Genomic DNA, 27,332 nt, shown 5'->3' with positions numbered 1-27,332 from the left:
AATAAAAGATGAAGTAGAACTAATTAGTTAATCAAATATGATTTCCATATCACATGAAGCCAGAAATAAATCCAATCGTGCAGGAACGAAAGCATCCAAAGAAACTGCCATGCAAAAATGTTCGTTTATATGTGGTATCCTTTTTTTTTTTACAATTGTTGTAATTCTCCTTTGCGTCCCTGTTGTTCGTTACTTTCGTTTTCAATTAAATATGACTGGAAGCATGACGCGCTCAAGTGTGCAACGAAAAAAAGACAAATGCAAACAAAAACAGTAGACGCGCACCTCTGTCACCCATAGAATGATGATGATGAGTATGATGAGGAGGAGGAGGATGATGATCATAACATTACTTTTAATAATTCTTCTTTTAATATAGATCGTCTCATTGGCTGGATGAATGTTTAAACTGATAAAATCGTGACACTTTTTTCGCGTGTATTATTAATTATTCTGTGTAAAGGCCATCACGATGAATTCTTCAACGTACGTACGTGCGCGTTTCTGCGTAGGCGTGCGTGTGCATGAGTGTGCGCGCGTGCCCTCAGCGAATGCAAACGCATACGTACATAAACAAGAGATGCAACGCGACGGTGGGCCATGTTCATTCACAAACAAGGAGGCTCCGTCGTCATCATCATTAGCTTATTCAACCTCGCTTTAATTCTGCTTTTGCTCAATTTGCCGCGAGTATTCCGTCTGCTTTATCGTCGATGGAACGCGAACGCGGAAAAAAACGTTTGAATAGCAGAAACAATATCGTGACCTACACCACAAAATGTGCATGAATATAAAGAGGTCTCAATTTCTCGTATCTTTCTGCAGTTTTCTGAACTGTATCCTGAGAATTGTTACGGTAATACAATAAAGTAAGATACTATAAACATACACACACATACACACACACACACACACACACACGATTACTGAGCATTGTTAAATGATACTTTTAATATTATAGTTGCATTATCCGAGATTGGATTGTCGTGGATCACAGCCAAAACAATAAAAAAATGTTCACATGAAAACTATGAGCATTAGCATGTTGGTAAACATTGTCATAACACTGCAAAAATGTTTATTAGTATCTGGGTTTGATTCAAAGAAGCCAATTTCCCCCTTTTTTTCGGATGACTTTTAACATTTAACACGTCCTGCTTTAGATCTTCCAATAGACGCGTAAGCATTTGTCGTTATTTATTTTCTTTCTGTTTGTGACACGCAAAAATATTCTGTGCGCGAACGCCCGCTAAGGCCACCCACGGCGACGTGAATGACATACATAATTGATCTTACCAGTCCAAGCGTTTTTTTTAAAGCTCAATATTTTATTCTTCACGCTAGTTTGAACGCCTACGTGGAGTCGCTCCTCATCCCCAGGAAGTGCAAAATAGACAAAGACTTGAAGAAACATTTCCCGTCTTGGCGTTTAATTATTCAGACGCGCAGAATTTAATGTGTGTGTGTGTGTGTGTGTGTGTGTGTGTGTGTGTGTGTGTGTGTGTGTGTGTGTGCGTGTGTGTGTGTTTCAACAAAATACATGCTCTGAACTCAGCATGATGAATGAACCGCAGTCTTTTCAAGCTCTTGCAATAAATGATGAAACGCTTTTCTACAAACTACAGATATTAAATAAAGGGAGGGGCACACAAAAAAAAATTGGAGCTCAATTCACTTTGAAAATGTAAGGCAACTCATTGCATCAAATCACGAAAAAATATTCCATGTTGAGAGCAAACGCCTTTTAAAATGTATTAAATACTAATTTGAATGTATATTCCGCTTGAATTTGTTATTTTACTGGTCAATCTTTGCGTCCTTGACTTTACTGAAATAATCAAGTCTTGAAGACAATTTTAAGAGCGGGCCGGTACTAAAAAAATATAAAGAAAAAATATCTACACAACTCATTTTAAGTTGGTTCTCCTTTCAATTTACGTTTGGCTGCATTTTTCAGGTACAGAAAGGAGTTGCTAATAAAAGCAAGACAGTCCATCTTATCGCGGTTTTAATTCATCTATCATCCATTCATCCATCCATTTTCTAATGCGATTATCCTCACATGGTTCAGGGGTGTGTTGGAGCCTATATCCCAGCCGCCTTAGGGCTGTGAGGTGGACTTGCTAATTCGCTGTGTTAAATTGTTAGAAATTGATTGAATTGTTAGACCTAAAGTAATCACTACCCTTGCACACTGGAAAAAATAATCCCAGTTATAAAACGGTTCCCATAAAGACGTTGCAAGACAGAAAAACATACAAATCCCATCATGCAACGGCCATCGTGGCCCCTCCCACTTCATGGATGAGCGAATACTATAAATCTCTTATTTAGAGTTTGGCTGTACTTCTCATGACTCCCTGAAATTAGTTACATACAGCTTGAAGTCTATACCCGATTTGTAGTGTTTTGAAGAAAGGAAAAATTATTGTAAATTAGGTTTTTCTGTTCAACATACCAAAATAATGTCTTCACTGTTGACATTACAATTTAATATTATGTAAGCATTACAAATGCCGAAGATGACTTTTTTTCAGTGTGGAAACAGCGTTAAGTGACGTAGGCTATTGTTTCCACTTTATGCCCATCTATAATAAAAGCAAGCACATATGCGAGCAGAGTAAATATAATTTGTTCGGCAACATCGCACTACAGACGTGGCGAATAAAAGGCGGCAAAAAATGTTTTGTGAAGTCGATTTTGCCAGCGCGTTTAAATTCGTGAAATGATTAGTAATTTGCATTAGCTGAAGGCCAACGGTGACCAACTTGATGTTCACAGATTTTGACTGGCACTCAGAGGAGGAACAACTCTATCATCCCCCCCACCCCACCCCACTCGTACTCTTTAGCAAAGTTTCATGAAGGCTGTTCACAAAACGACGAAACCGCCTCGGTGGCGGTTATAATGAATGATGCGGAGAGTGTTTAGCGACAATAGTTCTCAGTGTGGGAGCATGGACACTATTTCAATGCGCTTCTGATCTACTCCATCATTCTGACCATTTCATTTGATGACTTTTAGGATCTGCAGACTAAAATTCATTGCCAGTGGAAATAATACTTTTAAGGACAGGGGAACAACTTCCGAACAGTGGAACACACACAATTTAGAACAAAAGATACAAACTTTAGAATAGTGTTGGAAACTAGAGCAGGGCAAATGGGAACTTTAAAACTGGGGGGTGGGGGGTGAGGGGGCAGAGAGTAGAAAAATTAACTTCAGAACAGTGCGCAACCACAATGGACAGACAATTTGAGGGGGGAAAATGAAGATCGAGGTGAAACACTTCAGAACAAGGTGGGATATATCTTTGAAGGGGTGGGGGGGGGGGCTACGGTGGTAAAATATACAAGGTAATTCGTCAGACTTGAGTCAATTAAATTCAAATAAATGTAAATTATTACATGGCAATCTGCATCATTGTGATCTATTGACTAATATAAGAACTGCACATCGTTTTGATGAAAACGTAAAGGGAAAATAACGTGTAGTTTTACCTTCATCGCTATACAGTACCATAATCAACTGTCATCATCGTCATCATCATCTTTCACATGTATTTGTGTGGTGTGGAGGGTGTGGAATCTCGAATTCAAAATGACATTTTCGTTTCGTGCGCTTTCAGAATAAGAGCACAGGCATCCTGTACAGTGATACCTGTCCATCAAATATGAGATAACTGTACTGAGTAGTGGAAGGAGGAGTTGTTGATCTGACCAATTAGCAGGCGATTTTTTTAAGCAGTGCATTTCATCTTATTGATGACATAATGAAAGAATTTACTTCTAATAGTTGACTAATATAATAATAATAATAATAATAATAATAATAAGCCACCCATCCATCCATTGTCCGAAGCGCTTTCTCCTCATTAGGGTCGCGAATAATAATAATAATAGTAATTATTATTATTATTATGAATATGTATAATGACTTGGCATTTTGCGTGACCAGCTGAATGTAATAAATGTTCAAATAGAAATAATGTGCAGTGATATACTGTATATGCTTCAGACAGAAAATGTTTGAAAATTTGGTGAAAAAAACATTTGTTAAAATTATGAGGAAAAAAATAATAATTTCCCATCAATGGGGAGGGCAAAGAACAACGTGTCGATAGGAAACAATTTAAAAGAGTGGGGAAAGTCATGAAAATAAAGACCTACTGAAGAGTGGAAACACGAACAACAGTGAGTGAGAGTGAGCACGTGTACATGAGTGTGTAAAAAGTCTTTAACAGTGCAAACAACTCTGGAAAAATGAGGGGAAAACTCTGAAAGCAACGAGGAAAACAGAAGAATGAAGTAATTAGGACAGTGAAAACAAGAGCGTGCGGAAAAGTTTAGAAAAGTTACAAAAAGAAAGAAAAACCGGGAGAAGGAAGTTGACAAAATGGGGAAATCAAATACAGAAAACTATGATCACAAATTTTAAAACAGTGAGAAGAAGACCGTAAAATTGACGGACCAATCGAAAATATATAGCTGCAAGTACTACTCTCGCGCGGGATACCGGCTATAAATGTAAATTAGGTGCAGAAATTTATGTGCAGAATGTGTTTTTGTGACACAGAAAAGAAGAAAAAGAGAGAGGAAGAAATTGGATCCGGCCCACTGGTGTACTTTAATGGATGGCATTAGAAGCGACGCCCCCTCCATCCTTCCACCCTCTTTGTGTCTCTCCTCCCTCCCTCCTTCCTTCAGTCACTCAGGGAGTGAGTGGCGCGCATGCAGGCACTCACTGAAAGTGACTCTGATTACAAAACGTATTCAAAGCTTTTCCACGCTGCGCTTCGCCTCCTCGTTCACTCTCGCGGACCATGCCGAGCTCCGTTGCGCAACTCTGAACTCTTCCGAAAAACAAACAAACAAACAAAAACAAAAACCGCGGAGAAGAAATTCGTTTGGTTCTGGTTCGAGAAGAAGAAAAGAGGCGCATCCTCACCTGCACTTGCAACTTTTTGGATCCCCGGTCCCGCTCCGAATTGCCGACCAGAGTAGAGTGTGTGATCCGTCCGGGCGCCGAAACTATCCAAGCCCAGCCCTGGATTCACTACTGCTGATCAATGGACAGAACCTCCTCGGCGGCCAGCAGCGCTACACACACGCCGTGAACTGTGAGTATGAAGGCGGAGAGCCGCAGCCCTGCAGCCCGCGTGCACGGCCACCTGCACCGCGAAACCCCAAAAAGGGGAACCAGTCAGGCCGGCAATTACACATTCGAAGACAAAAAAAAAATCTTTTAATTGTCCTGTGCGTTCAAAAGTGTGCCAAAAATGATCAAATATACATTTAATGAAATATATAGACGCCATTATTATCAGTATCCAAATGATCTTTGCTTATATACCTCATTATTTGATGTCATTTGCAATAGTTTAAAAAAATGCAAGCTTGCTTTCAAGTGTTGAAATTAATGTATAAAGTATAAACGAATTGTAAAATTGCTGTGTCACAATGATATTCGTCTTTAAATTTGATATTTCATGCACACGGCATGCCATTATCATGTTAGTGCAATTACAAACCTTTTTATGTAATTTTCTGTTCCGTTTAAGATTGCGTTGACACGCGTGAAAGAAAAACGTGCAACGTCTTTTACGTGCAGCGTGGATCATTTTTGCGCAAAAGCGTCGCAAGTTCTCAACATTGCTTCAATCGTATTTTCTATGCAAAAAAATAATTCTAGTCTGATGTCAAATGGTGGTTAGAATTTATCGTAAAGGTTTCCACGGTAATTGAGAAATGACCGCAAAAGGCCTCCGTGTGCGACTTTAACCTCTAAAATCAATCACTATAATCAGGCAAGCAAAAATAACGAGGAGAGTTATATGTTGTACCCAGTTGACATTATAACCCACTTTTAAAAGATTAATTTTAGAAGCAAGTCAACACGAATTCGTTTTTCTATTTTTCAGGAAACTTCCACACACATCCCGCAATAAATAAATAAATAATACAGTAAAATCAATCTTCTCACTCGCATCTCTTGAGGATTGCAATAACAATAGGAATATTAATATTAATAATACTAATAATGACACACGTTAGTGAAATGGTTACTTATGCAAAGTACAAACCAAAACATCTAAAAGAGACAGTGGCGAAATATTTTTGTTTGCACTTCTGTGAACCGTAAATTAATAAACAACAACAACAAGAAACACAAAAAGGGGAAATTCAGCTTTTATTGTCTTTTCACAAATAAGTGTTTGAGACTTTAAAGATCAAAAATATGATCATATAATAACAACCCAATATATGTATGTATGTATATGAATTTCACTTCTAGCGTAAATTGCACAATGTTTCATTTCAGGACTCACCCGCTCCATTTCATTTCAACGTCATTATTGCTAATCGATTCAAACAAGCTTCCCTAGTACGTGGGACCTTCCTTCTCATCATCCTCATTTATTTGGGAGACTCATTGTATTACACCGGTCATTGTATCAGAACATGTTTTCATTTACGAAGAGAAAAATGCTTATTGGCATGATTATTTAGCTGTTCTTTGAGGATGACGTCTGTTATGCCTGCACAAGTGGGCATCATACTGACGGTTGTTCCAAATATTTTGGTTCATTTTTTAAGATGCAAAAGAGACCCAAAACATTGCACATCCCTGCTAAAGGCAAGCCGAAGACAAATTGCTCAATTAATTGCGAAAAAATTAACATCAGTACCTTCTTTGCAAAGGCACACGTCCTTTCATCTTTCACATCTTTATTTTATGCATATTCCATTAAAAAAACAACGTGCAGGATGTTACACAGACTTGCCTCTCTTTTATACTGTTTGACTGTTGCATCTTGTACAGTAAGTGTGCATTGTCCACGCGTGTGCCACTGAGTATGCGTGGTCCTTGAAAAAAGTTAGCAGTGTGTGCGTGTGTGTGTGTACGTGTGTTTGTGTGTGTAAGAAAGAGGGAGAGGGAGGGAGAGAGAGAGAGAGAGAGAGAGAGAGAGAGAGAGAGAGAGAGAGAGAGAGAGAGAGAGAAAAGGGGAGGACAAAAGAGCTGTCATCTTTATTTTACTGAATACTGTGCATTTGGATATGTGTGTGTGTATATATATACACACACACACACACAGATATATAATACACAGTATATGATGTGCGTGTGTGTGGGTGGGTTCGTGTGCTCTCTCAAAGACAGTAGTGGTCAAGCCTCGACCGGTGAGCCACATGCAACCCACGCGATTATTTCATGAGGCCCACCAGAAAACTCATGAATTCAAAACCCAAATAATACCTCAAAAGAACTGCGATTAAGAATTTACAAATCCTCGAAATAGACCACATGTAATAATATTAGCGATATTATAAGAAAGATGCATAAAGTTGCATGCTCAAGGCAGCTGAACTGGACCCTGATTGGAAAAAGGTTCCCTATCTGTTATGTAAGAACAACACAGCAAACAAACAATAAGTCGAATGTGACCTTTTGTACGTGAAAAACAAACAATTTCTTTGTTTTGTTTATTTTCTTCTTCCTCTTGCATGTCAAGTTGCCTCGGTGACGCACGTCACAGATTTTGTGTACATATTGACAGCCATGCCTTGAATTCCATCCCGCCTCATTTTATCAGCACAGACAAGCATTAACCAATAGCACTGTAATGCGATAAAAGTGCATTTCGCTCAGGGAAGAGGGCTTCTTTTATCTCTTGCTATCTGCGCTAATAATTGATAAGCTTCAATTGCGGCTCATGGAGGAAGAGATGAGGCAACTCTGTACTGTTGAATATCTTCTGAGCCAGCTTTCTGTCCGATTACGTAACTTTTGACTCATTGCTTCATTCTCTTAAACCTACAGTATAGGTGTTTGTCTACTTTTAGGTACACAGGACACAATAATTCATGACTTGACAAGAACTTTAAAGGTAGAAGTACGATGTAGTGGACATAAGTCGTCTGGGACTGGATGGGGGCAACTCGGTTTGAAAAATATGCATCTGTACATTTGTTGTTGCGTTTTGTCATTCTCCAGATGTGTCTACAACCTGAGCTCCTTGTCGATTTGTTATGTCTACAAAGATGGGATGGGCAACGTGTGCCCTCACGACATGACAAAAATTTCCACGGTTCGACGTCCATTTGGTTGAAATTGGACAAAATCTCTTTTGTTTCTGAAGGACTGCTCGAAATGGTCCAAATGATCTTAAAATGGACGACTTTCTGTCTTTTCTGGCCCGATTTGTTGATGTTTTTTTTCCGCGGGTCTACTCATTTACCAAATTTCACTTTCAAGCAGGATGAGCACATCAGCAAAATTTGCTTTGTGTTTGAGTATCGAAAAGCCCGCAAAATGGTAATTTGTTTGGCATACGAATTATAACACTAACTGGAGAGACAAAAGATTCACACCACATGCTCGCCCCACAATAAAACCTCAGACGAATTAGAATAAAAAGCCTTCAACCCACAAAAGCCCATGATATACAATAAGCCTTACTATGATTGTTGTGGAATTTGATCGCCCTTTAGCATTTAGCTCTTGCTGCGAAGGATATTTGTCGGAATCAAGAAACACAACTCAGTGAGTATTTCAATGGCAGCAATAAACTGGAAAATGTGTCCTGAACTTGTGCTTATCAAAAAGACATTATACTTCTCACAGCAGATACGGGAGAGTGACTCTTATCGCTGCTTTTATTAACAGCTTTAACGATCACACGCCCTATTTTTGCGACTGATTCGGGGATGCGTCCAGGGGGCGATAACACTGTGAAAAGGTTGCTTGATTTCCTCCTTGATGCCCCGTACACGCCATTATTCACTTATCAAGTTGTAAAAAGATGGTACGAAAGGAGTTGCTCAAGATGGCACTTGAAGTAAAGATTACTGTATTTTATCAGTTGCTTGATGTTTGGGCAATATCACGCAGATAAATTATCATCATTATTTCCAACTAATCAGGTTGTGTTGTAAAATCTCACCACGGGCGGATGCCCGCAGTGACTCAACAGTTTGGCAGGAATACTGACGCTGAATGTGTCAACATCTAATTTGGACAATATGCAAGCATTGTTGTCATGGTAATCGTGTGGTTTGAGGGGCATTTGTCGTTAAAATGTATTGTTCCCCATTCAAAAAGTCTCAGATCACTCAAGTCGGAAAATAAAAATAATAAGAAAGCATAGTTGTAGTCATAGCAGAAAAACTACAAAAAGCTTGGCTTAGCTTGTAATACACTGTGCCAATCCAATCCAATGTATTTTAAATATTTTTATGGTTGCAAAGTCTTCTGCTTAGTGTGCTGAATGACTTGTGGAAGATGGTATACAATCGCTCAACACAACCAGTTGCTCCGATATCTTTGTCATGGGGGCTAAGTAAGAGGCTAGCGTGCTGTTCCGTGAATGCCGTGTTTGAATTTGCCATCTTAAAAACTAAACCAGTTTAACAGTACATGGCCCAACTATTTCCGGAGCAGAGCAGGGATAATAAAAAATAATACTCAACACGGGCGGCCCGGTAGTCCAGTGGTTAGCACGTTGGCTTCACAGTGCAGAGGTACCGGTTTCGATTCCAGCTCCGGCCTCCCTGTGTGGAGTTTGCATGTTCTCCCCTGGCCTGCGTGGGTTTTCTCCGGGTGCTCCGGTTTCCTCCCACATTCCAAAAACATGCATGGCAGGCTGATTGGACGCTCTAAATTTTCCCTAGGTGTGAGTGTGAGTGCGGATGGTTGTTCGGTTCTGTGTGCCCTGCGATTGGCTGGCAACCGATTCAGGGTGTCCCCCGCCTACTGCCCGAAGACAGCTGGGATAGGCTCCAGCACCCCCCGCAACCCTCGTGAGGATCAAGCGGCTCGGAAGATGTATGTATGAATACTCAACACTCGACTTGACGCAATCTAGGTTTTTGGGGTCAACCATCGATCAGGGTTTGAAAAAAAATGAAATTCACCGATCGAGAAGAAGATGGAGCAGTGTATTTATTTAAATTCCTTTAGTATTTACTCTACAGCTTTCGAACCTTTTCATTTACTCCATAGTGAAAACTTTGTGTAAAAATAATTAAAACTTAACCTACCGGTAATTAAAACAATCTTCAAAAAGTGCTGATAAACATTCACTACAACAAAATGTTTACACATTTACAACAGCTGCTTCTCTGACATTAATGGAAAAAAAAATCCATGTACATCAACATCATTCAAGAGGCCTTTTTACCAATCAATAAGAAAAACTACACTAACACTATTCATTTGTGATCGGATGCTTAAGGGCTTGGGTTCGGGTTAACCTTTAGTCAGATCTGTACCAGATCGTTGCAGCATTCAAGTCGAGCGCGGGCCACATCGTAGTTATGGTATCCCTCGGAGAGTCATTATGACTCATTGATTCATAATGGCGGCTCGGTGGGCCAGTGGTTAGCGCGTCGACCTCACAGTGCAGAGGTACCGCCGGGTTCAATTCCAGCTACGTCCTTCCTGTGTGGAGTTTGCATGTTCTCCCCGGGCCTGCGTGGGTTTTCTCCGGGTACTCCAGTTTCCTCCCACATTTCAAAAACATGCATGGCAGGCTGTTTGAGCACTCTAAATTGTCACTAGGTGTGAGTGTGAACGTGGATGGTTGTTTGTCTGTATGTGCCCTGCGATTGGCTGGCAACCGGTTCAGGGTGTCCCTCGCCTATTGCCCGAAGATGGCCGGGATAGGCTCCAGCACCCTCCTCGACCGTTGTGAGGATAAGCGGATTGGAAAATGGATGGATGGATGATTCATAATGAGTTCATATCAATGTATGATCACCTTATATTATCACATATACACAACGAATTTCTGAATAACTTGTTTAGAAATCAGAAGACAGTGAATAGTTGCTTGTTCAACTGTTCAATTTATTTTAAAGGATGTATTGGTAACAAAATGCTTGCAATATCTCATATAAATCACTGTTGTTAAAATTGAAGAATATTTGCGAGGAACATGAAATCGACACTCATGAATTGGATTTGCAGGCCTTGATTTTGAGAACTGTGCTGTAGAGCAAGTGTGTCAAATTTATCAATTCAGAATGAGAATATGATAATTGTCCCATCACAATTGCTCCAGAATCTGGTTATAATAATGTTTTTTAATTTTTATTTATTTATTTATTTTATGGCTAGTTTTGAAAATGTGTCCCAAACTATTATGGTGCCACATAAAATGACAGGACTTGAATTTGATACCTTTGACCAACTTTATAGAATAAGCTTAAAGCAGCAAGGACTACAAAGTACACACTACCAGTAGGCACTTCCGCTTTGGGTACCTTTGAGTCAGAATATATAAAGTTTTCTCGGATGGGGTTTAATGAAATCGAAAGCAAATTATTTAGCGGGAGGGCTGGGCACAGCCATCTTGTTTGTTTGCCACATTGGCGCTTGTTATGGTATCATCACATCAAGGCTTTTGTGCCAACAAAGCACTGGTAGTTTGGTTAGGTTTAAAAGCAAAAGAAACAGACTGAACCGACTTTTCTTTTTAAATCACAACAGTCTTTATCTGCTGGGTCACATACCAAAAGGTGATGTCATGGTTGGGAGATTAGAGACCACGATGCTGGATGTTGATGGTGATGTTTTGTGCTGGTTAGATGGCGAGATGACGGCAAAAACTATCTAGCTAGCTTTTGATAGGCATCGTCAAGATTTTACAACAGGTCTAGGCCCGTTTGAGACAACACAGATACAATCTCTTCGTTATTACTTTTGGGATCACAAGTCTTAGCTGTTCTGATCATGAAATATTAAAGTTTGCGACAACCCTGTCAGGGAGGGAGAATCTGTGCTGGTTCTGTATGACATGTCACTTTGAAAACTTCGTCTACAAAGTAAAATAATTTTGACATGCTGTCGTTGTAAAGTCTCATTTTATAGTGCAAACCCACGTTTAAAAATATTGAAATGTCTCTTGTTCAAATAACAAAGTTCCATGATTTTCTTCAAATCTAAAATAAATTCTACTCACGTGTGGGAATATTAAATGAAATGAAAATATAAAAACAACTTTGCAACAACTCCTTGTGTGGAGTTATTTTTGCTTAGGTTGCAGTCAATTATCCCATCTTGAAGACAGCAAATAAGCAGGGAAATTAAATTATAAATGTTGTCGGATGTGACATATTAATTAGCTTAGCCTTTGCACTGAATTGCAAATGCATCAGCAATATCAATGAAGTAATTTATAGATAATTAATACAATCTACACAAAATGTAAGACAGTAAAATGTGTGGGTGTCTGTGGGGTGTGGGGGGGCGGTGTATTAGATGATTTTTCCTCAGATTAATATAACATTTAGATGGCCTGAATGCTAAAGCTTACTGTAGTGATTGATGTTAGCTGTTAGCTATGGGTAGTTAGCACACCTTGTAAACAAACTTCAACACGAAACGCTAGTTCAATCACCTTTAATAATAATTTTTAAAAATTGTGACGATGAATGGACAGATGCTATTGAATGCAGTGATCATAATCATTGGTTAGGAAGGCCATTTAAAATTGAATGTACATGCTCAGCTAATTATCATAAGCATAGAGTTTGTGTTGGCGGGGATTTTGACAGAAGCTTACACAACATTTAAAAATTGGTTAATTTTTCCCACTGTTGAATCGGATCCTTAAATCTTTGCAACATTTATTCAGAAGAAATAAATGAATATTTATAAATATTACAGTATTATAGCTATATTTATAAATTACTTTTGTTTTTAATTAAACAAATTGGCTGAGTAAAATTGGCTGAGGCAATTGTTTTTCCACGCAGGGTTAGGACAGCTGGTGCATGAAAAACTGGAGAGGGACTAAAACGTGTGAGTGGAGCACTTTCTAATCAAATGTTCATGAAAGTCAATTCAAACAAGAAGCATGCATTCTCATTTGCTTTGACGAATCGATGGAAAAAGTCTTTCAGCATAGACGCCCACTGTGTTGTCACCCTCTCAAATCTCCATTTCCATACCTCTAATAGACAAATACTAGCCTGTGCTTTCTCTCTCGATGCTCACTCATGGCTTCTTATCTTGCCCGCCCCTTCTTAGCCACACATGCCAGCAGATATTGTCCAGGGGCCACCAGTGTAAATAAAAGACGTCCATTTGGCCCGAAGCAAGCTGTGTCGGGCCTGGCACAGCTTCTAATCCATTAGCCTGTATTAGACACACACACCCACGTGCACGCACACGCGTGTAGACACACACGCACACACACACAAACACACACACACACACACACACACACACACACACACATGCGACTGTTTATTTCTATTGCTCTGTTCTGTTAAGTGTCAACCTCAATTTTAACGTTTCTATGACTATGTCCACACAAACGAAGTGTATATAAATGGGGGTTCAAAAAAATGGTGTTGAAATTAACATCCATCTGAATCAGAAACACATTTGCAGTCGAGCAAAAAATAAAAATAAAAAAGCACGCCAAGGCAGCAGATGGCCATACAGCTCCTAACTGTAAGAATATTGTAGCCAATCAGATAACTAGATCATGGCACAAAGTTTGAATGGTGATAAAACCAAGTTAAGAAAAACTGTCACTTTTGACTAAGTTCGTAGTAATTTTTCAGTGACCTAAAAATGATGAGGAAATATACAATTTGACTCAAAGTAATTTATTCAATCGGACATGCCTACAATTGTTCATATGTTTGGAAGAAAACTGAAAAAATGTTTTGAGATTAAGACATAAATGATCACAGTATGGTCATGACATGTTTTCCAAAATTGAAGCATATTTCCAATGGTCATTTAGATATACAACATTTCTCAGAAAGCCATCAAATTTATACATATTTGATGCTTGTTTATCAATATATTTTATGTAGTATTGCAATATTTTGCTAATGATATCAATAACAACAACATGAATAGAACTGACGAAAACGTTTTACAAAACAAGTGCAAAAATCGTCACATATGAAAACACAGCGACACATCTTGAGATAGATGAATCTTACATCTGCAATTACTATTTTCTCTCTAAATTTGTATAGGCTAAGTAAAAAAAACAACTCTAGTATATCATTGAATTTAGTGCAAGAACTTTTACCTCGTACCCGCATACATGCGCGCGTGCAAACACACACACACACACACACACACACGCACACACACACACACACACACACACACACACACACAGTTATCCCAGAATGTTGTATAGAAAATGTTTTATAATGTTTAAGTGGACTGACACGGAACATTACAAAGTATGTATTATTTGAAATTATGTCATTAAGTACTTGAAGATCGGTCATAATAGTGTAATTCGTTGCTTGTGTTGGTGTGAAAATGATGCATTGCAACATTACATGATGCCACTTTGTATTTGCCCTTAGCCTCTTTCTCTCTGACTGGAGCTCCACTGGGGGTCTGGAAGAGGATGGAGAGAGGAGGGGAAAGTCCCGTCACGCAGGACAGTCCTGAGCGCAGAGGGGGCAGCCCGGACATCGGCAGCCCGCCCCCACCGGGCAAGAAGGGCCGCATGGAACTCAACGGCAGCCCCACAGGGCCCCGCCTACGGCAAAATGGGGCGGCACTCAGACCCCTTGGAGGTAAGTGATGTTATAGGTCTAGAATTCCAATTCTGTCATTCATTGGTGACTGATATCATTTTATGTAAATTCCGCCATTCCGCCTTCTGCACAAAAAGCCGCAGTAACATTGGACTTGAACGAGGTCTTACAAATTATAATAATAATAATAATACATTTTATTTGTGGGCGCCTTTCTAGAAACTCAAGGACACCTTACAACAAGCAGTTAAAATCACGAGTACAATGTTAAAAAACTACATCAAATAAGATAAGAAAAAATACAACAAAATAAATAAATAAAACAATGGCTTTATGGTCTGAGTGAATAGGCTTGTCGAAACAGATGTGTTTTGAGGCGGGATTTGAAATGTGTTAATGAGGCTGTATTACGAAGGTCAGCGGGGAGTGAGTTCCATAGCTGGGGAGCAGAGCGACTGAAGGCTCTATTTCCCATGGTGACGAGGCGAGCAGGGGGGACAGAGAGGAGGACAGAGGAGGAGGAACGAAGAGAGCGGACAGGCGTAGGAATATGGATGAGGTCAGATAGGTATGGAGGGGCTAGGTCATGAATGGATTTGAATGTGAGTAGCAGGATTTTATATTGAATGCGGTGTAAAATGGGAAGCCAGTGGAGATGTTGGAGGACAGGTGTAATATGGTTTATGTATGGCGTGAGTGTGATAATGCGGGCGGCTGAATTTTGGACCAGCTGAAGCTTATGGAGGGTTTTTTGAGGGAGACCAAACAGAAGGGAATTACAGTAATCGAGTCGCGAGGTGACGAGGGTGTGTACAAGTATAGCAGTGGACTGAGGAGTGAGAGAAGAGCGGAGCCGGTGGATGTTTCGAAGATGATAATATGCAGAACGAGTGATGTGGTTGATATGTGAGGTGAAGGAGAGGGTGCTATCAAGGATGACACCCAGACTCTTGACCTGAGGGGAGGGGGAGATGGAAGAGCTTTCGAAGGGAATGGAGAAGTTGTTTATTTTGTTTAGATTGGATTTAGTGCCTATAAGGAGGAATTCAGTTTTATTGCTATTCAGTTTGAGGAAATTTGAGGTGAACCAAGATTTTAATTCCTGCAGGCAGTTGGTTAGGGAGGATGGTGGAAGTACGGTATTAGGTTTGGTAGAGATGTAGAGCTGGGTGTCATCCGCGTAGCAATGAAAATGAATGTGATGTTTCCTGAAGATATTACCCACGGGAAGAAGATAGATTAGAAATAGCAATGGGCCAAGGACAGAACCCTGAGGAACACCTGAAGTGAGGGGAAAGGGGTGAGATCTAAAACGTTTGAGCTGGATAAACTGGGTGCGGTCAGAAAGATAGGAGCGGAACCAGGAGAGGGGGATGCTGGTGATGCCAATGGAGGAGAGTCTGTCGAGGAGGATGGAGTGAGAGATGGTGTCAAAGGCTGCACTGAGGTCAAGCAGGAGGAGGATGGCGAGTGAACCGGAGTCAGCAGAGAGAAGAAGGTCATTGCATATTTTGAGGAGGGCAGTTTCAGTACTATGGAGGGGACGGAAGCCAGATTGAAATTGTTCGTATAGCTTATTGGAGGAAAGATGGGTGTGAAGTTGAGCAGCTACTGTTTTCTCTAGAAGTTTGGAGATGAACGGAAGGTTTGATATGGGACGAAAGTTGTTCAAGTCGCAGGGATCAGAGCCAGGTTTCTTCAGTATGGGAGTGACAGCAGCAGTTTTGAGATGAGATGGTACAATGCCAGTAGAGAGGGAAGTTTGAATAATGTTAGTGATGAGAGGGGAGAGGGCCGGGATAGAAGCTTTGACTAAAACAGTAGGGAGAGGGTCAAGCTGACAAGTAGAGGATTTGGACTTCTGGATTAAGATGGAGATTTGGTGGACAGATGGGGATGTGAATGCAGAGAATAGGTGGGTAGGAACCGGGGAGAATGGAGAAGGAGGGTTAGGAGCAGCTGAAGGGGTGAGTTGCTGGTGGATAAGTTGGATTTTGGATGTAAAAAATGAGGCCAGAGTATTACAAAAATCAGTGGAATAGAGATGTGAGGGAAGAGTGTCAGCAGGTTTAGTGAGTTTAGAAATGAGTGAAAAGAGTGATCTGGGGTTGCCTTCATTGGAACTGATTAATCCAGAGTAGAAGATTGATTTGGCTTTGGATATTGAGTCCTTGTAATGGAGAAAGTGGGTAGTGTACATTTCTTTATGAATGGCGAGTCCAGTTTTTCTATATAATCTTTCAAGTTGACGGCCTTTTGATTTAAGTTGTCTGAGGGTAGGGGTAAACCAGGGTGCTGTTTGGTTGAAGGAGACAGTTCGGGTTTTGAGTGGGGCCAGGATATTGAGAATGTTATGGAGATTTGTATTGTAGTGTGTCAAAAACTCATCTGTTGTAGAAAGACAATCAGTACTGGGGAGGTTGTTGATAAGTGATTCTAAATTGTCCGGGTTAATGTCCTTGATTTTACGGAAATGTATAATGCGTTGTGGGTTGGATTTGAAAAATGACAGGTTAACATTGAATGAAAGCAATAGATGATCTGTGTATGGGAGGAGATCGGTTTTACAGTTTGTTGGTGATAATCCAATACAGCAGATCAAGTCCAGAATATGTCCTTTACTGTGTGTGGGAAAGTTGACATACTGTTGAAAACCAAAACTGTCCAGACAGGAGGTAAAGTCTTTGGTAAGTGAGTCATTGATATTGTCCATGTGTATATTAAAATCTCCTAAGAGAATCACATTTGGTGATAGTGTATACAGATGAGTGAGGAGTGTAGTAATGTCAGTGATAAAATTCTTGTTTGGTTTTGGTGGACGGTAAATAGTGGCAATCAGTGTGGGAGTTGATCCAGAGAGCTGTATAACAGTCGCTTCAAAAGATAAAAAAGCAGGCACATTTACAGGTGCAAATTTCCAATCCTCGCGCAGAATCATCGCGAGGCCGCCTCCCCTCCCAGTCGTGCGCGGCACAGCGTGATAAACAAAGCCCGGTGGAGTAGCTTCATTAAGAGTACCATAATCATCTGGCTGCTGCCAGGTCTCAGTCAGACACAGAATGTCAAACTCACGGTCTGTCAGGAGGTCGTGGACGAACTGGCCCTTGCTCGTAAGGGAGCGGATGTTCAGTAGGCCAACGTTGACAGGAGTGCAGCTGCGAGCGACCGCGATGCTATCCGACCTCGGGACGCGTGTCAACACAGAGGCATCCGCACGGCGTCCGGTGTTCTTCCGTGGGCGGCGAGCGGTGGACCAGAACGACCTGATGGAGCTGGAGTTGTCGTATCGATAGTTTCGGCGTGAGCCCCGGTGAGTGCACCTTCGCCGGGGCACGTAAAGGATGTCCGGGTGTTGGAGCAGAGCAGGCGGTGGTGGACCGTGTTGATTAAAGTTGAGTTTGAGCTCAGTGGCTGCATATTGGTGAAGCGCTTCCAATGAGTGGTGGAAAACACACAGAGCGAACCAGAAGAAAGCAAGCCACTCACAGCTGATTGACATAGCCGGACCGGAGTAATGAAGTCGGGAAGCGGCAACAGTTAGTGGGTAAGCTAGCCGCTAGCCGCAACTCAACGACAACTCAATACTCGATGACAGGTAATGACAGTTCGGCCGATCGAGTGTGGATTGATCATTGTTCACTCGGTGACCATAAAAGCAGGTCGACATAAAATATGTCGGCTATAAAAGATAAAAAAATTGACATGAAATGGACTTAAAAATCAAAAAATCACGGGGAGTAGCGGCGTCCAAAATTCGCCAGCGTTCACTCCCAAATTGGGATCTACATACGATTTCGGGAAATTGATTTTGTAACTTCCATCATGCAAAAAAATAAGTACCACCTTCGAGCATGGGCGACTTAAATGATGAAGGGGGCCACAATTTCGGAACTACCGGGGGGCCGCTGAGATCATACACTTCCGAACAAGATCTACAAAAAAAATGCTGTTTTCAACGTGAGCAAAATACAGGCATATGTCCGAAATACATGCTCTGAAAATGTTTCATTTTTCAGAATGCAATTCTCCCTACATGTATGAAAGACCAACTATTCAATAGCAAAGGCTTTGAAGCAAACAACAAAATAACCACAAACTGTGATTTTTATCGAGCGCACCTGGCTTTCTGGTGCAAAAATTCAAGGACAGCACAAAACTGCTGAACAGCAACCAAAATGAAGTGCAACAACTCATTTTAGTTAATTTTTTTTACAAAATTCAATAGTCTGAATTTTGTCATTGGCGTACTATACATTTGTCCTGCATGTCATTCCAAATCTACGCATAAATATTATGCCGACTTAAATATGACCCAGTGCAAGCACAACTAAGCTAGGTATGTCATCTAGCGGTGAATGGTGAAATTACAACTCAAAACTACACACTAACTAAAATTACACACAAAACTAAAATTATGGCCAATGGAGACTGGACCGGACCAAAAGCAAGGGTATAATTTCTGCCCATTAAAATTCATTCAATTATTTATTTTTTTTAACACCCCACAAAATTCTAAAAAAGATGCTGATAAATCTCTACTGTATGTTTTTTCTGTGAAATTCGGAGGTTTGCACCCACCCAACTTCCCTGGAAAAGTAAAAAAAATAAAAATAAATTCAAAATTTTCAAGAATAAGTCATACAACTTCAGAATTACAATTTCCATCATGCAAAAAGTACCTCAGACAACAAAGGTGATATGACGGATCGTATCTATTTCGATTATTTTCTTTGAGATTAGGGTTTTCTTGAAATCTCATTTTTTGACCTTCGAGGTTCCACTGTAATGCGACTTGTATTTGACCTTTGAACTCTTTGAGCTCCTCTGTTAAGAAGGCAGAGAGGCTGTGTCTCTTTATCACTAGCAGGCGAGGGGGAAGGGGCTCAGCAAATAAAAATGAGTGCATCATATAAACAAGATTTACGCAGACTACTGTGGTTGATCGATCCGGTATCCAGAGTTATTCTTATTTATGCACATGTGCACGAACGCTGCTGCCATATGTTTACCCCAAGTTTAATCCCAGAGTCCCTTTTCCCTTTGACTCATGCTAAAATTAGAAGGGCATTTATACATTTGGGCACTCCTCACCAATATTTATCATATAACATTCCTGGGGTTCTTTTGCTGGAATGCCAAACATAAAATTGAGTGGTTTTGCGGCGATGAAGCGGTTTTCAGCACGAGTTTAAGAGGTTATCAAAGCAAGGAAGAGCTGAGATTGGATGGTGAGGAAGAGGAAAAAGGTGACGATGAAAGAGGAAGGAAGGAGGAAGGGGTTTCCCGATGCAGGAATAATGACAGCATTTTCCTTGAAGACAGGAAACACGATGTGTCTTGGCCAAAACCACGCAGCCACAGCAAAGACACACACACACACACACACACACACACACACACACACACACACACACACACACACACACATCTTATTTTAAACCCTCGTCATACATATTAGAGGGATTAGAGGTTTGAGGCCACGTCGCATCATCCAAACCAGAGCATCCAGTGGCGAGTGAGGCCTAGCATGACAACATCCAAGAGAGAGTGAGAGAGAGAGAGAGAGAGAGAGAGAGAGAGTGTTGACAGTTATATTTCCCTGTTGGGGAAAAATTCACTTACTCCAATTGGCACGGTGCTCCGGTGTGTAATTCACTCCATGAGCGCCTGGAGGGCCCGCGAGTGGAGTGATTAATGAGGAGGAAATTGAAATATTGGAATTGGCTGATTAAAACAATAAGCTGGATGGAGCTGAAGTGAAATGGGTGAATGGGGTAGACTGGGGGGAAAATGGTACAGTGCATTATTAGTGCTGGGACGCTGCCTAAAGCTCTGAAGCCCATCAGGCCCACACACACAGCTTTCATCACGAGCCAGCTGACAGGTGGCTCCACAACAATAGACCGTCATATATTTAAAAAAAAAATAAAAATAGCTAATCAAGGTGGACGTTCTGAAAGACATTTATGGAAGCAGAGATGAACAAGTTCCTTCTCTGGCAAACCTGTTCAGTTTTGCTTCCTATTTTATTATGTTTCCGTTCAAAGTGGCTCCAAACGGTGCACATTTCTATTACGTGAGTGCTGGCTGCAATGGGAGCTTTTTGGAGGGCGGAACGAGACACAATGCCAGCCTTCGAAGGGCCAAGAGAGGATGCACCTTTGCTTGCCACTTGACATACTTGTGTTTGTTTTCCCAAACCGGAAAATTGCACCCTGACTAGCTATTATGGCTTGAGTCCCCAATCTGCCTACAGTACATTCCCCACTGTCAAAATACAAGCCTTTTAAAGTTTGCTGATCCGTCCCATACCACACCAATGAACCGAACAGCATAAGGTTTGAGGCTTCATTCCAACTGCAGTCAAAAAGAAAAAAAATACATTAAAACACAACCCAAAATCAGCAATTTTGCCCCATATGTGTTTTATTTTCAAATTGCAAATCCCAGTAAATTCCAATCTTCTGCGAGAACTAATTCACACCACTTCAGAATGTGGTCCTATTGCTTAGACATTCATCCATCCATTTTCTAATCCACTTTAGCCTATCCCAGCTGTCTTCGGGCAGTAGACGGGGGACACCCTGAACCGGGTGTTGGCCAATCGCAGGGCACACAGAGATGAACAACCATCGCACAAAAATCACACTCAAACTCGGACGATTTCGAGTGTTCCATTAACCTGCCACGCATGTTTTTGGAATATGGAAGGAAACCAGAGTACCCAGAGAAAAGCCACACAGGCACGAACATGCCTACCGCACACAGGGAGGCCGGAGCTGGAATTGAACCTGGTACCTCTGCACTGTGAGGTCGACGCGCTAACCACTGTACCAATGTGCCGCGCGTGTATAGACACTGGATATTTATTTTGCTATACTGTATATGATGTGTGCAAAATGAAGAATCATGATTTGAATTTGAAAGTGTACTCAAACCGGTGACCTGGTGATCCAGTGGTTAGCGCATGGGCCTCACAGTGCAGAGGTCGTGGGTTCGATTCTGGCTCCGGCCTTCCTATGTGCAGTTTGCAAGTTCTCCCGGGGCCTGCGTGAGTTTTCTCCGGGTACTCCGATTTCCTCCCACATTCCAAAAACATGCATGGCAGGCTGATTCAACACTCTAAATTGTCCCTAGGTGTGAGGTTGTTCATCTCTGTGTGCCCTGCGATTGGCTGGCAACCAGTTCAGGGTGTCCCCCACCCACTGGCCGGCAACCCCCATGACCCTTGTGAGGACAGTGTGTGTGTGTGTGTGTGTGTGTGTGTGTGTGTGTGTGTGTGAGCTATAGCTGTTACAACTGTATTTCATCTTCGCAACTTCTCTCAGAATAACAGACAAAATGGTCTCAAATCTAATATGAGTTTTTTTCTTCTTCCTCCGCTAGGTCTGATGATTCCTGTCTTCTGTGTGGTGGAGCAGGTGGACAGTGGGAACCAGGCAGACGGATGCGACGGAAGGGAGGAGCACGCAGAGTTTGTTCTAGTGCAGAAGGACATTCTCTTCTCCCAGCTGGTGGAGACGGCACTGCTGGCCCTCGGCTACTCGCACAGCTCGGCCGCACAAGCCCACGGTCAGTGTCATGTACCTGTTCCATTACTTTTCCAGTATTTAAAGGGAATTGTGAATGAAGTGTGGATGAGCAGCAGTTGGAAGTGGTTGTCAAATCAATCACTGAGTGCATCAAACCATTTTTTTGGTGCTAAAATCAACACTTGTCCTTGAAATGTCTTCAATCTCTTTGCTTTGCCATTGCGCGTTGGTATCAATTACCGTAAGTGTTTTGGCTGAAATGCACCACACAGAAGCAGATGAGTGTCAATGTTTGGATGAAAAGAGCCTTACAAACACTGTACATTTGCAGTGAGTATATAAGGTCTTCTTGTTACAGTAGAAACTGTACTGTAACAGTGAGCACCCAAAATTGGGCCGAGGACCCATGTTAGGTGGGTTGCAGACAGTTATTAAAAAATAACATGTATTTGTATTCAGATTTTTTTCCACACAGCACTAAGATGTACCAAATTCCCACATAGAACATATAATTAGCATAAATAACCGTGAGAAAACGTTACTCACTTGTGTTCTCGTCACTAGCTTGTCTGCACAAAAATACAATGCAGCTAATCTTTTGGCTAACGGACGTCATAGCTAGCGATGTGCTTTTGGCGGTATATTAGAAACTTTTTTAAAATGTAACATTGTGTAAATGTAATTTCAGAGGCTATTTTAATTTTTAAAAAATGCATTCCCTGTGATGGGCTGGCAACCAGTTTAGGGTGTACCCCGCCTACTGCCCGGAGACAATTGGAATAGGCTCTAGCACCCCTGTGACCCTCGCGAAGATAAAGCGTTTCAGATCATGGATGGATGGAAAAAAATATTATTAAGGTCTCTAAAATCGTTCGTGACTTTGCAACAACAGGAAGATGCTATCACAGGGTGATAACAGCTGAGAAAAATCCACTGCTCTCCAATGTTTTACTAAGACACTGTACTTTATTGTTTCAGTGAGTATAAAGTACAGTGTTTTTGCTGTCACTGTACGGACACGTGTACCATTAAAGAGAGCTGATCCATACTGTTTATGTGCTTCCATCGTGTCAGTGTGTCTAGACAGACAATACTGAACATTTATATCGCGTTTAAGGCAGACACTGATTTGGTAGTGAGTTTCCGGCAGGCAGATATCATACTGCTCGTTTGTTTAAGACAGATTGCATTTTTACCGCTGTCTTACACCACACACTGTCCTCTAAACAGCAATTAGGCACTATTGTTCAAGTCACCAGTCACTGTGCTGTAACATTGTACCAGTCAAAGTTCCAGAGGCATTAATATGTTTCGCAAACACAAGACACTCAAGAGTCAAGAACAAAATGTTGAATAACAATGTATTTTTCTGTAAGTATGTGTAAAGAATGCATATAAAGGACAACAAAAGATAAGCTGTCAAGTGTTGCACATATTGAAGTCATCTGCAAAAGGGCAGTGACACTCACCCGTCCTCCTACATGCACAACATTACACTTATGAAAAAAAAATGACACAGCCATTCGCAAGACACTTTACATCTGTTAGAAATCTTAACCAAAATGTTTGCATGTGTCATCGGCCGCTAGTCCTGTTCAATTTAGCAGACGCATAAATACACATGCACATGCTGCTTCGAATGTGATCGAGTTTGTCGTTTTCTTCCTGACTTGTAAACACAGTGGTGCAGCTAAATCCTCTTTTACGGCCTCAAGGCTGGCACTTCTTATCAGGCCTGCAGCTCACCTGGTGAAGCCTAGTGAACACAAACATGCACTGGATGCTTCTTACAAGTCAAGACCGAAACACTCCCCTCACCCCATTTTTAAAATATGCTTGAACCCCCAGGTACCAGGCCAGAAAATTGATTTTTGGATATTTTCAGATTTTTTCCGAGAATTTTTTTTCCACATTTTTCTCCGATCTCTGTTAGCAACACATACTGGATGTTTGTCAGTGTTTTCTGCGTGCGTGCGAAACTGTGAGTTTTGTGTTTTTGTTTTGCTGACTACCTGAGATGTGCATGGCCATGCCACGCCCCCACAGCCCCCTCACCCCAAGGTTAAAAGTCAAGCTCTGCCAATGCCAACGATATCACATTCAACTAAAACAATAATACATTTAATCTTTATGAAAGAACATAAATTGATGCAAACTGAGTTTCTTTGTCTCCAATCATGAAGCGGCACAATAGACTCACCAGGCAGAGTTTGCAAAGAAATCCACAAGGTGTTTTCTCAAGTTGCGTTCTTGTAGGCTGAAATATGGAAAATTTTAGGCAGATGCAGATCACAGTGCATGACATACCTTTTTTTTTCATCGTCTGTCGGGTAAATGGATTAATGTGAGGCCCTGGATGTGAGATTGACTGTGAGTCGCACGCCATTGTTTCCTTTGTCATTTCTGCCATGTAACCTAAATTAGTCACTCTGAAAACCTTGCCTCTGTGTGGTGCTGTGGAGACGTCGCGTGCAGTCATGTGACTGCCTGGTTTTGTTTGATTGGTGAAATTGAGTCAAACGGTGCTATTGGTTGCATTGGATTGTTGAATCTGAATCAGAATCAGAATCACCTTTATTGTCATTGTATAGAATACACCGAAATTTGGGTGCCACTCCTTAGTGCATTTCGTTATTTGACAGCGCCTGACCCTGACGCCTCTCTGGCCAACCAAGACTGTGCAACTAATAATAAGTACAGCATAACTAAAAGTAGCAAGCAGAATATATCTCGATTTAGTGGAGTTGTTTTTCCTCTGAACAAAAACACTCATGTAAAAGTGAAAAGTATGTTGCATTGAATCTACTCTGACAAGTACAATTGATCTAAAAAGTTTGAAGGAAAACATAACAGAGTAAATGTAGCGTGTTCCCATCCAGTTTTCGCGCTTGGCAGACAGAGTTCCAGTGCTTAAAAAGGCAGAAAAAGGACAGGGAGAGATGTAATTTATTTCAAATGTACGAGTATTATTACAATGATGATTATTAAGCGACGTTCTTTTTGCAATTGAATCCCTACTTTTACAGACTGCCACGAGTTTGTCGTTGCCCTTGTTGTTTTCAATCAAAATGACACCTACTGGATAGGATGCTGCACTGCCCCACTTGGCCCTAATTCCTGCGGGCATCACACGCCGCACACAAAATGCAAAACCAATGTGAGTGCAGCGCGAGTCTTTCCCAGCCAGTTGCAGATCAACACGCACGCACGCACGCACACACAGAGACGCGCGTCAACTTGATTTCACCTCGGCAAAGAAGCCTTCGAAAACACACACACGCACACACCGGCATACGCTTTGAATGGAAGAGTGCGTCGTCATGCAGCCTCTCAGACAAAGTCGACGCGCCTCCCTCCGGCTTCTCTCTAATGAATACTTTTTGTTTTTTAAAACAACCATTTATGTTAACTGAATAATTTCTGGCTTAAATTATACATTTTTCCCTCTGCGGTCCACGACCAAAATTACACAGAGTCCCGGCTATTTTTTGCCTGTTTGAATTGTGTCCTGCATTCTTGCGTCCCACTGGTGTATTTAAAGGCCCGGCCGAGGACCACGGCCATTCTTTAATTAGCCCAGGCCGGTAATTAAGTGGGAGATATTGTTTATTTCAATTATAAGGGTCTGAAGGTTTTTATAGCACGGATGGGCGCAGACGTGTACTTTAGGGCTTGACGTCGGTGAACAGTGAACAGTGGTCAGCATTGTTGCAGTGCCACGTCTGACGGGTCCGTGCGGCACCATGACACTGGACGTTCAACTTTTTGGGACCTTCGTGGTGGGGGGTGGCGGAGGGGTTGATTCAAAGTGGCTCCTGCTTTTTTCTACATTATCTGGGACACACTTGAATGTGTCAGTAGTCGGGGTTCATTCATAGTGAATACACTCCATTCTAGTGCTTGTGTTGTATTTGAGTACACGCGCCTAAACACTTCTTACACAGTGCCTTTTTTTGGGAGGTTGTTTAAAATATTGCACGACTGTCTATGTCTTTTGTGTTGTGTTGTATTATTTTGTTATTTTGACGTCAAGATGGCGCCGCGAGAGTGGCTGTCTTGACAGCAGCTCCTATATTTTGTTCTTCTACTTCTTCCTTTCATAACTATGCTGCTGTGAATTGGAAATTTCTCCATTGTGAGACTAATAAAGGTTTTCTTATCTTATCTTAAAATACTGGGCAGCATTGTTACAGTGAGCAGCCATCACATTGTAACAATTTGCTGAACACAAGAACAGTGTGTCGTCGTACAAAGATCGACACGACACAGTTCCACATGAAGTGATTTGATTCTGTCCTAGTTTTTTACACCGTACTGTGTACCTTTATCAGTGACACAGCGCGCTGATGAAGTGGAAACTGATCTATTGCCGTTACAGCGTGCTTTTAAACATTCGAACCAAGTGAATCAAACATCAGTGGACTCACCAAAGTACGTGCATCAGAAAATGATGCATTTTAAAATGTCCAGCCTCAATAAAAAGCTGATGACATGGGACCCTGGGACACAGGGACTGGGAGTGCGCACTTGGGCATCCATGCTGGAACGCAGATGGCACTCGGAATGTTTAATGCGGGAAACAAGAATTTCAACTTTTGAAATGTGGACAACAAGCAGACAGCCCCCTTGCTGACCAGAAATGATGAATCAATTATTAACGTACTTGCCATCACACTGGGAGTGTGCACGTGTGCCGTATATGTGTGTATGTGAGTGTGTGTGTTGTTGCATGCCAGATGCTGCATGGACACGTCTACAGTGAGTTTTTGTGTTTGTCTGCTTATTCACGCGTTTGATTCCAACAGCCGATTATCGGGCGCGCTGAGTGCAGACGACAACAACAGCGCAAAGCGATACAGACGGATGGATTCAGAGATGTGCTGAAGGTTTTGGTTTTGTTGAAACGTCAACATTTATATCCGCTGTGTTTTCCGTAGGCATGTCACGCCGTAGGGATATCGTGTAGATTATATTTGCAGCATTGGTTTGGTTGGTCACATGTGTTGTTTCCCCAATGAGGATCCAATGTTTTATTTTGTGTTTAAATCACTGTTTAAATCGTTTTGGGGTTGTTGGGGTTTTTTTTGGAAGAAATGTGTCCTGTCTGACAATCCTAAAGTGTGAGTATTGTTGTGGTCCATTAGAAAATATATTAAGAGGACAATCAACATTTGGAGTGAAATGTATTTTTATTGGACAATGACAAAATAAGAATAATGTTGTTTACTCGTGAACAACAGCCTTGATGACTTGTTCTTTTTACACAAACAAAACATAT

At 41.3% G+C, this 27,332-nt stretch overlaps 2 protein-coding genes across 4 annotated transcripts in view; one reads left to right on the top strand and one right to left on the bottom strand.

Moving 5' to 3' along the window:
* Nucleotides 1–27,332, bottom strand: part of rab5b (RAB5B, member RAS oncogene family) — a 183,880-nt gene that overhangs the window by 68,409 nt on the left and 88,139 nt on the right. The window lies entirely within an intron of this gene.
* Nucleotides 4,312–27,332, top strand: part of satb2 (SATB homeobox 2) — a 42,364-nt gene continuing 19,343 nt past the window's right edge. For 2 of the 3 annotated variants that reach the window (XM_052081746.1, XM_052081745.1), the window contains exons 1-3: nt 4,312–5,119; nt 14,346–14,561; nt 21,909–22,094. In XM_052081746.1, coding sequence (XP_051937706.1) covers nt 4,630–5,119; nt 14,346–14,561; nt 21,909–22,094 — 892 coding nt within the window. In that variant the 5' untranslated portion in view covers nt 4,312–4,629. Of the gene's footprint in view, nt 5,120–12,758; nt 12,805–14,345; nt 14,562–21,908; nt 22,095–27,332 lie in introns of all 3 variants that reach the window. The other variant, XM_052081747.1, reaches the window with a different exon arrangement.

The sequence above is a fragment of the Hippocampus zosterae genome, chromosome 12 (assembly GCF_025434085.1).
Source record: "Hippocampus zosterae strain Florida chromosome 12, ASM2543408v3, whole genome shotgun sequence".
NCBI classification, from domain to species: Eukaryota; Metazoa; Chordata; class Actinopteri; order Syngnathiformes; family Syngnathidae; genus Hippocampus; species Hippocampus zosterae.
Note: the sequence above shows the minus strand (reverse complement) of the source record. Positions and strands in the feature narration are given on the sequence as shown.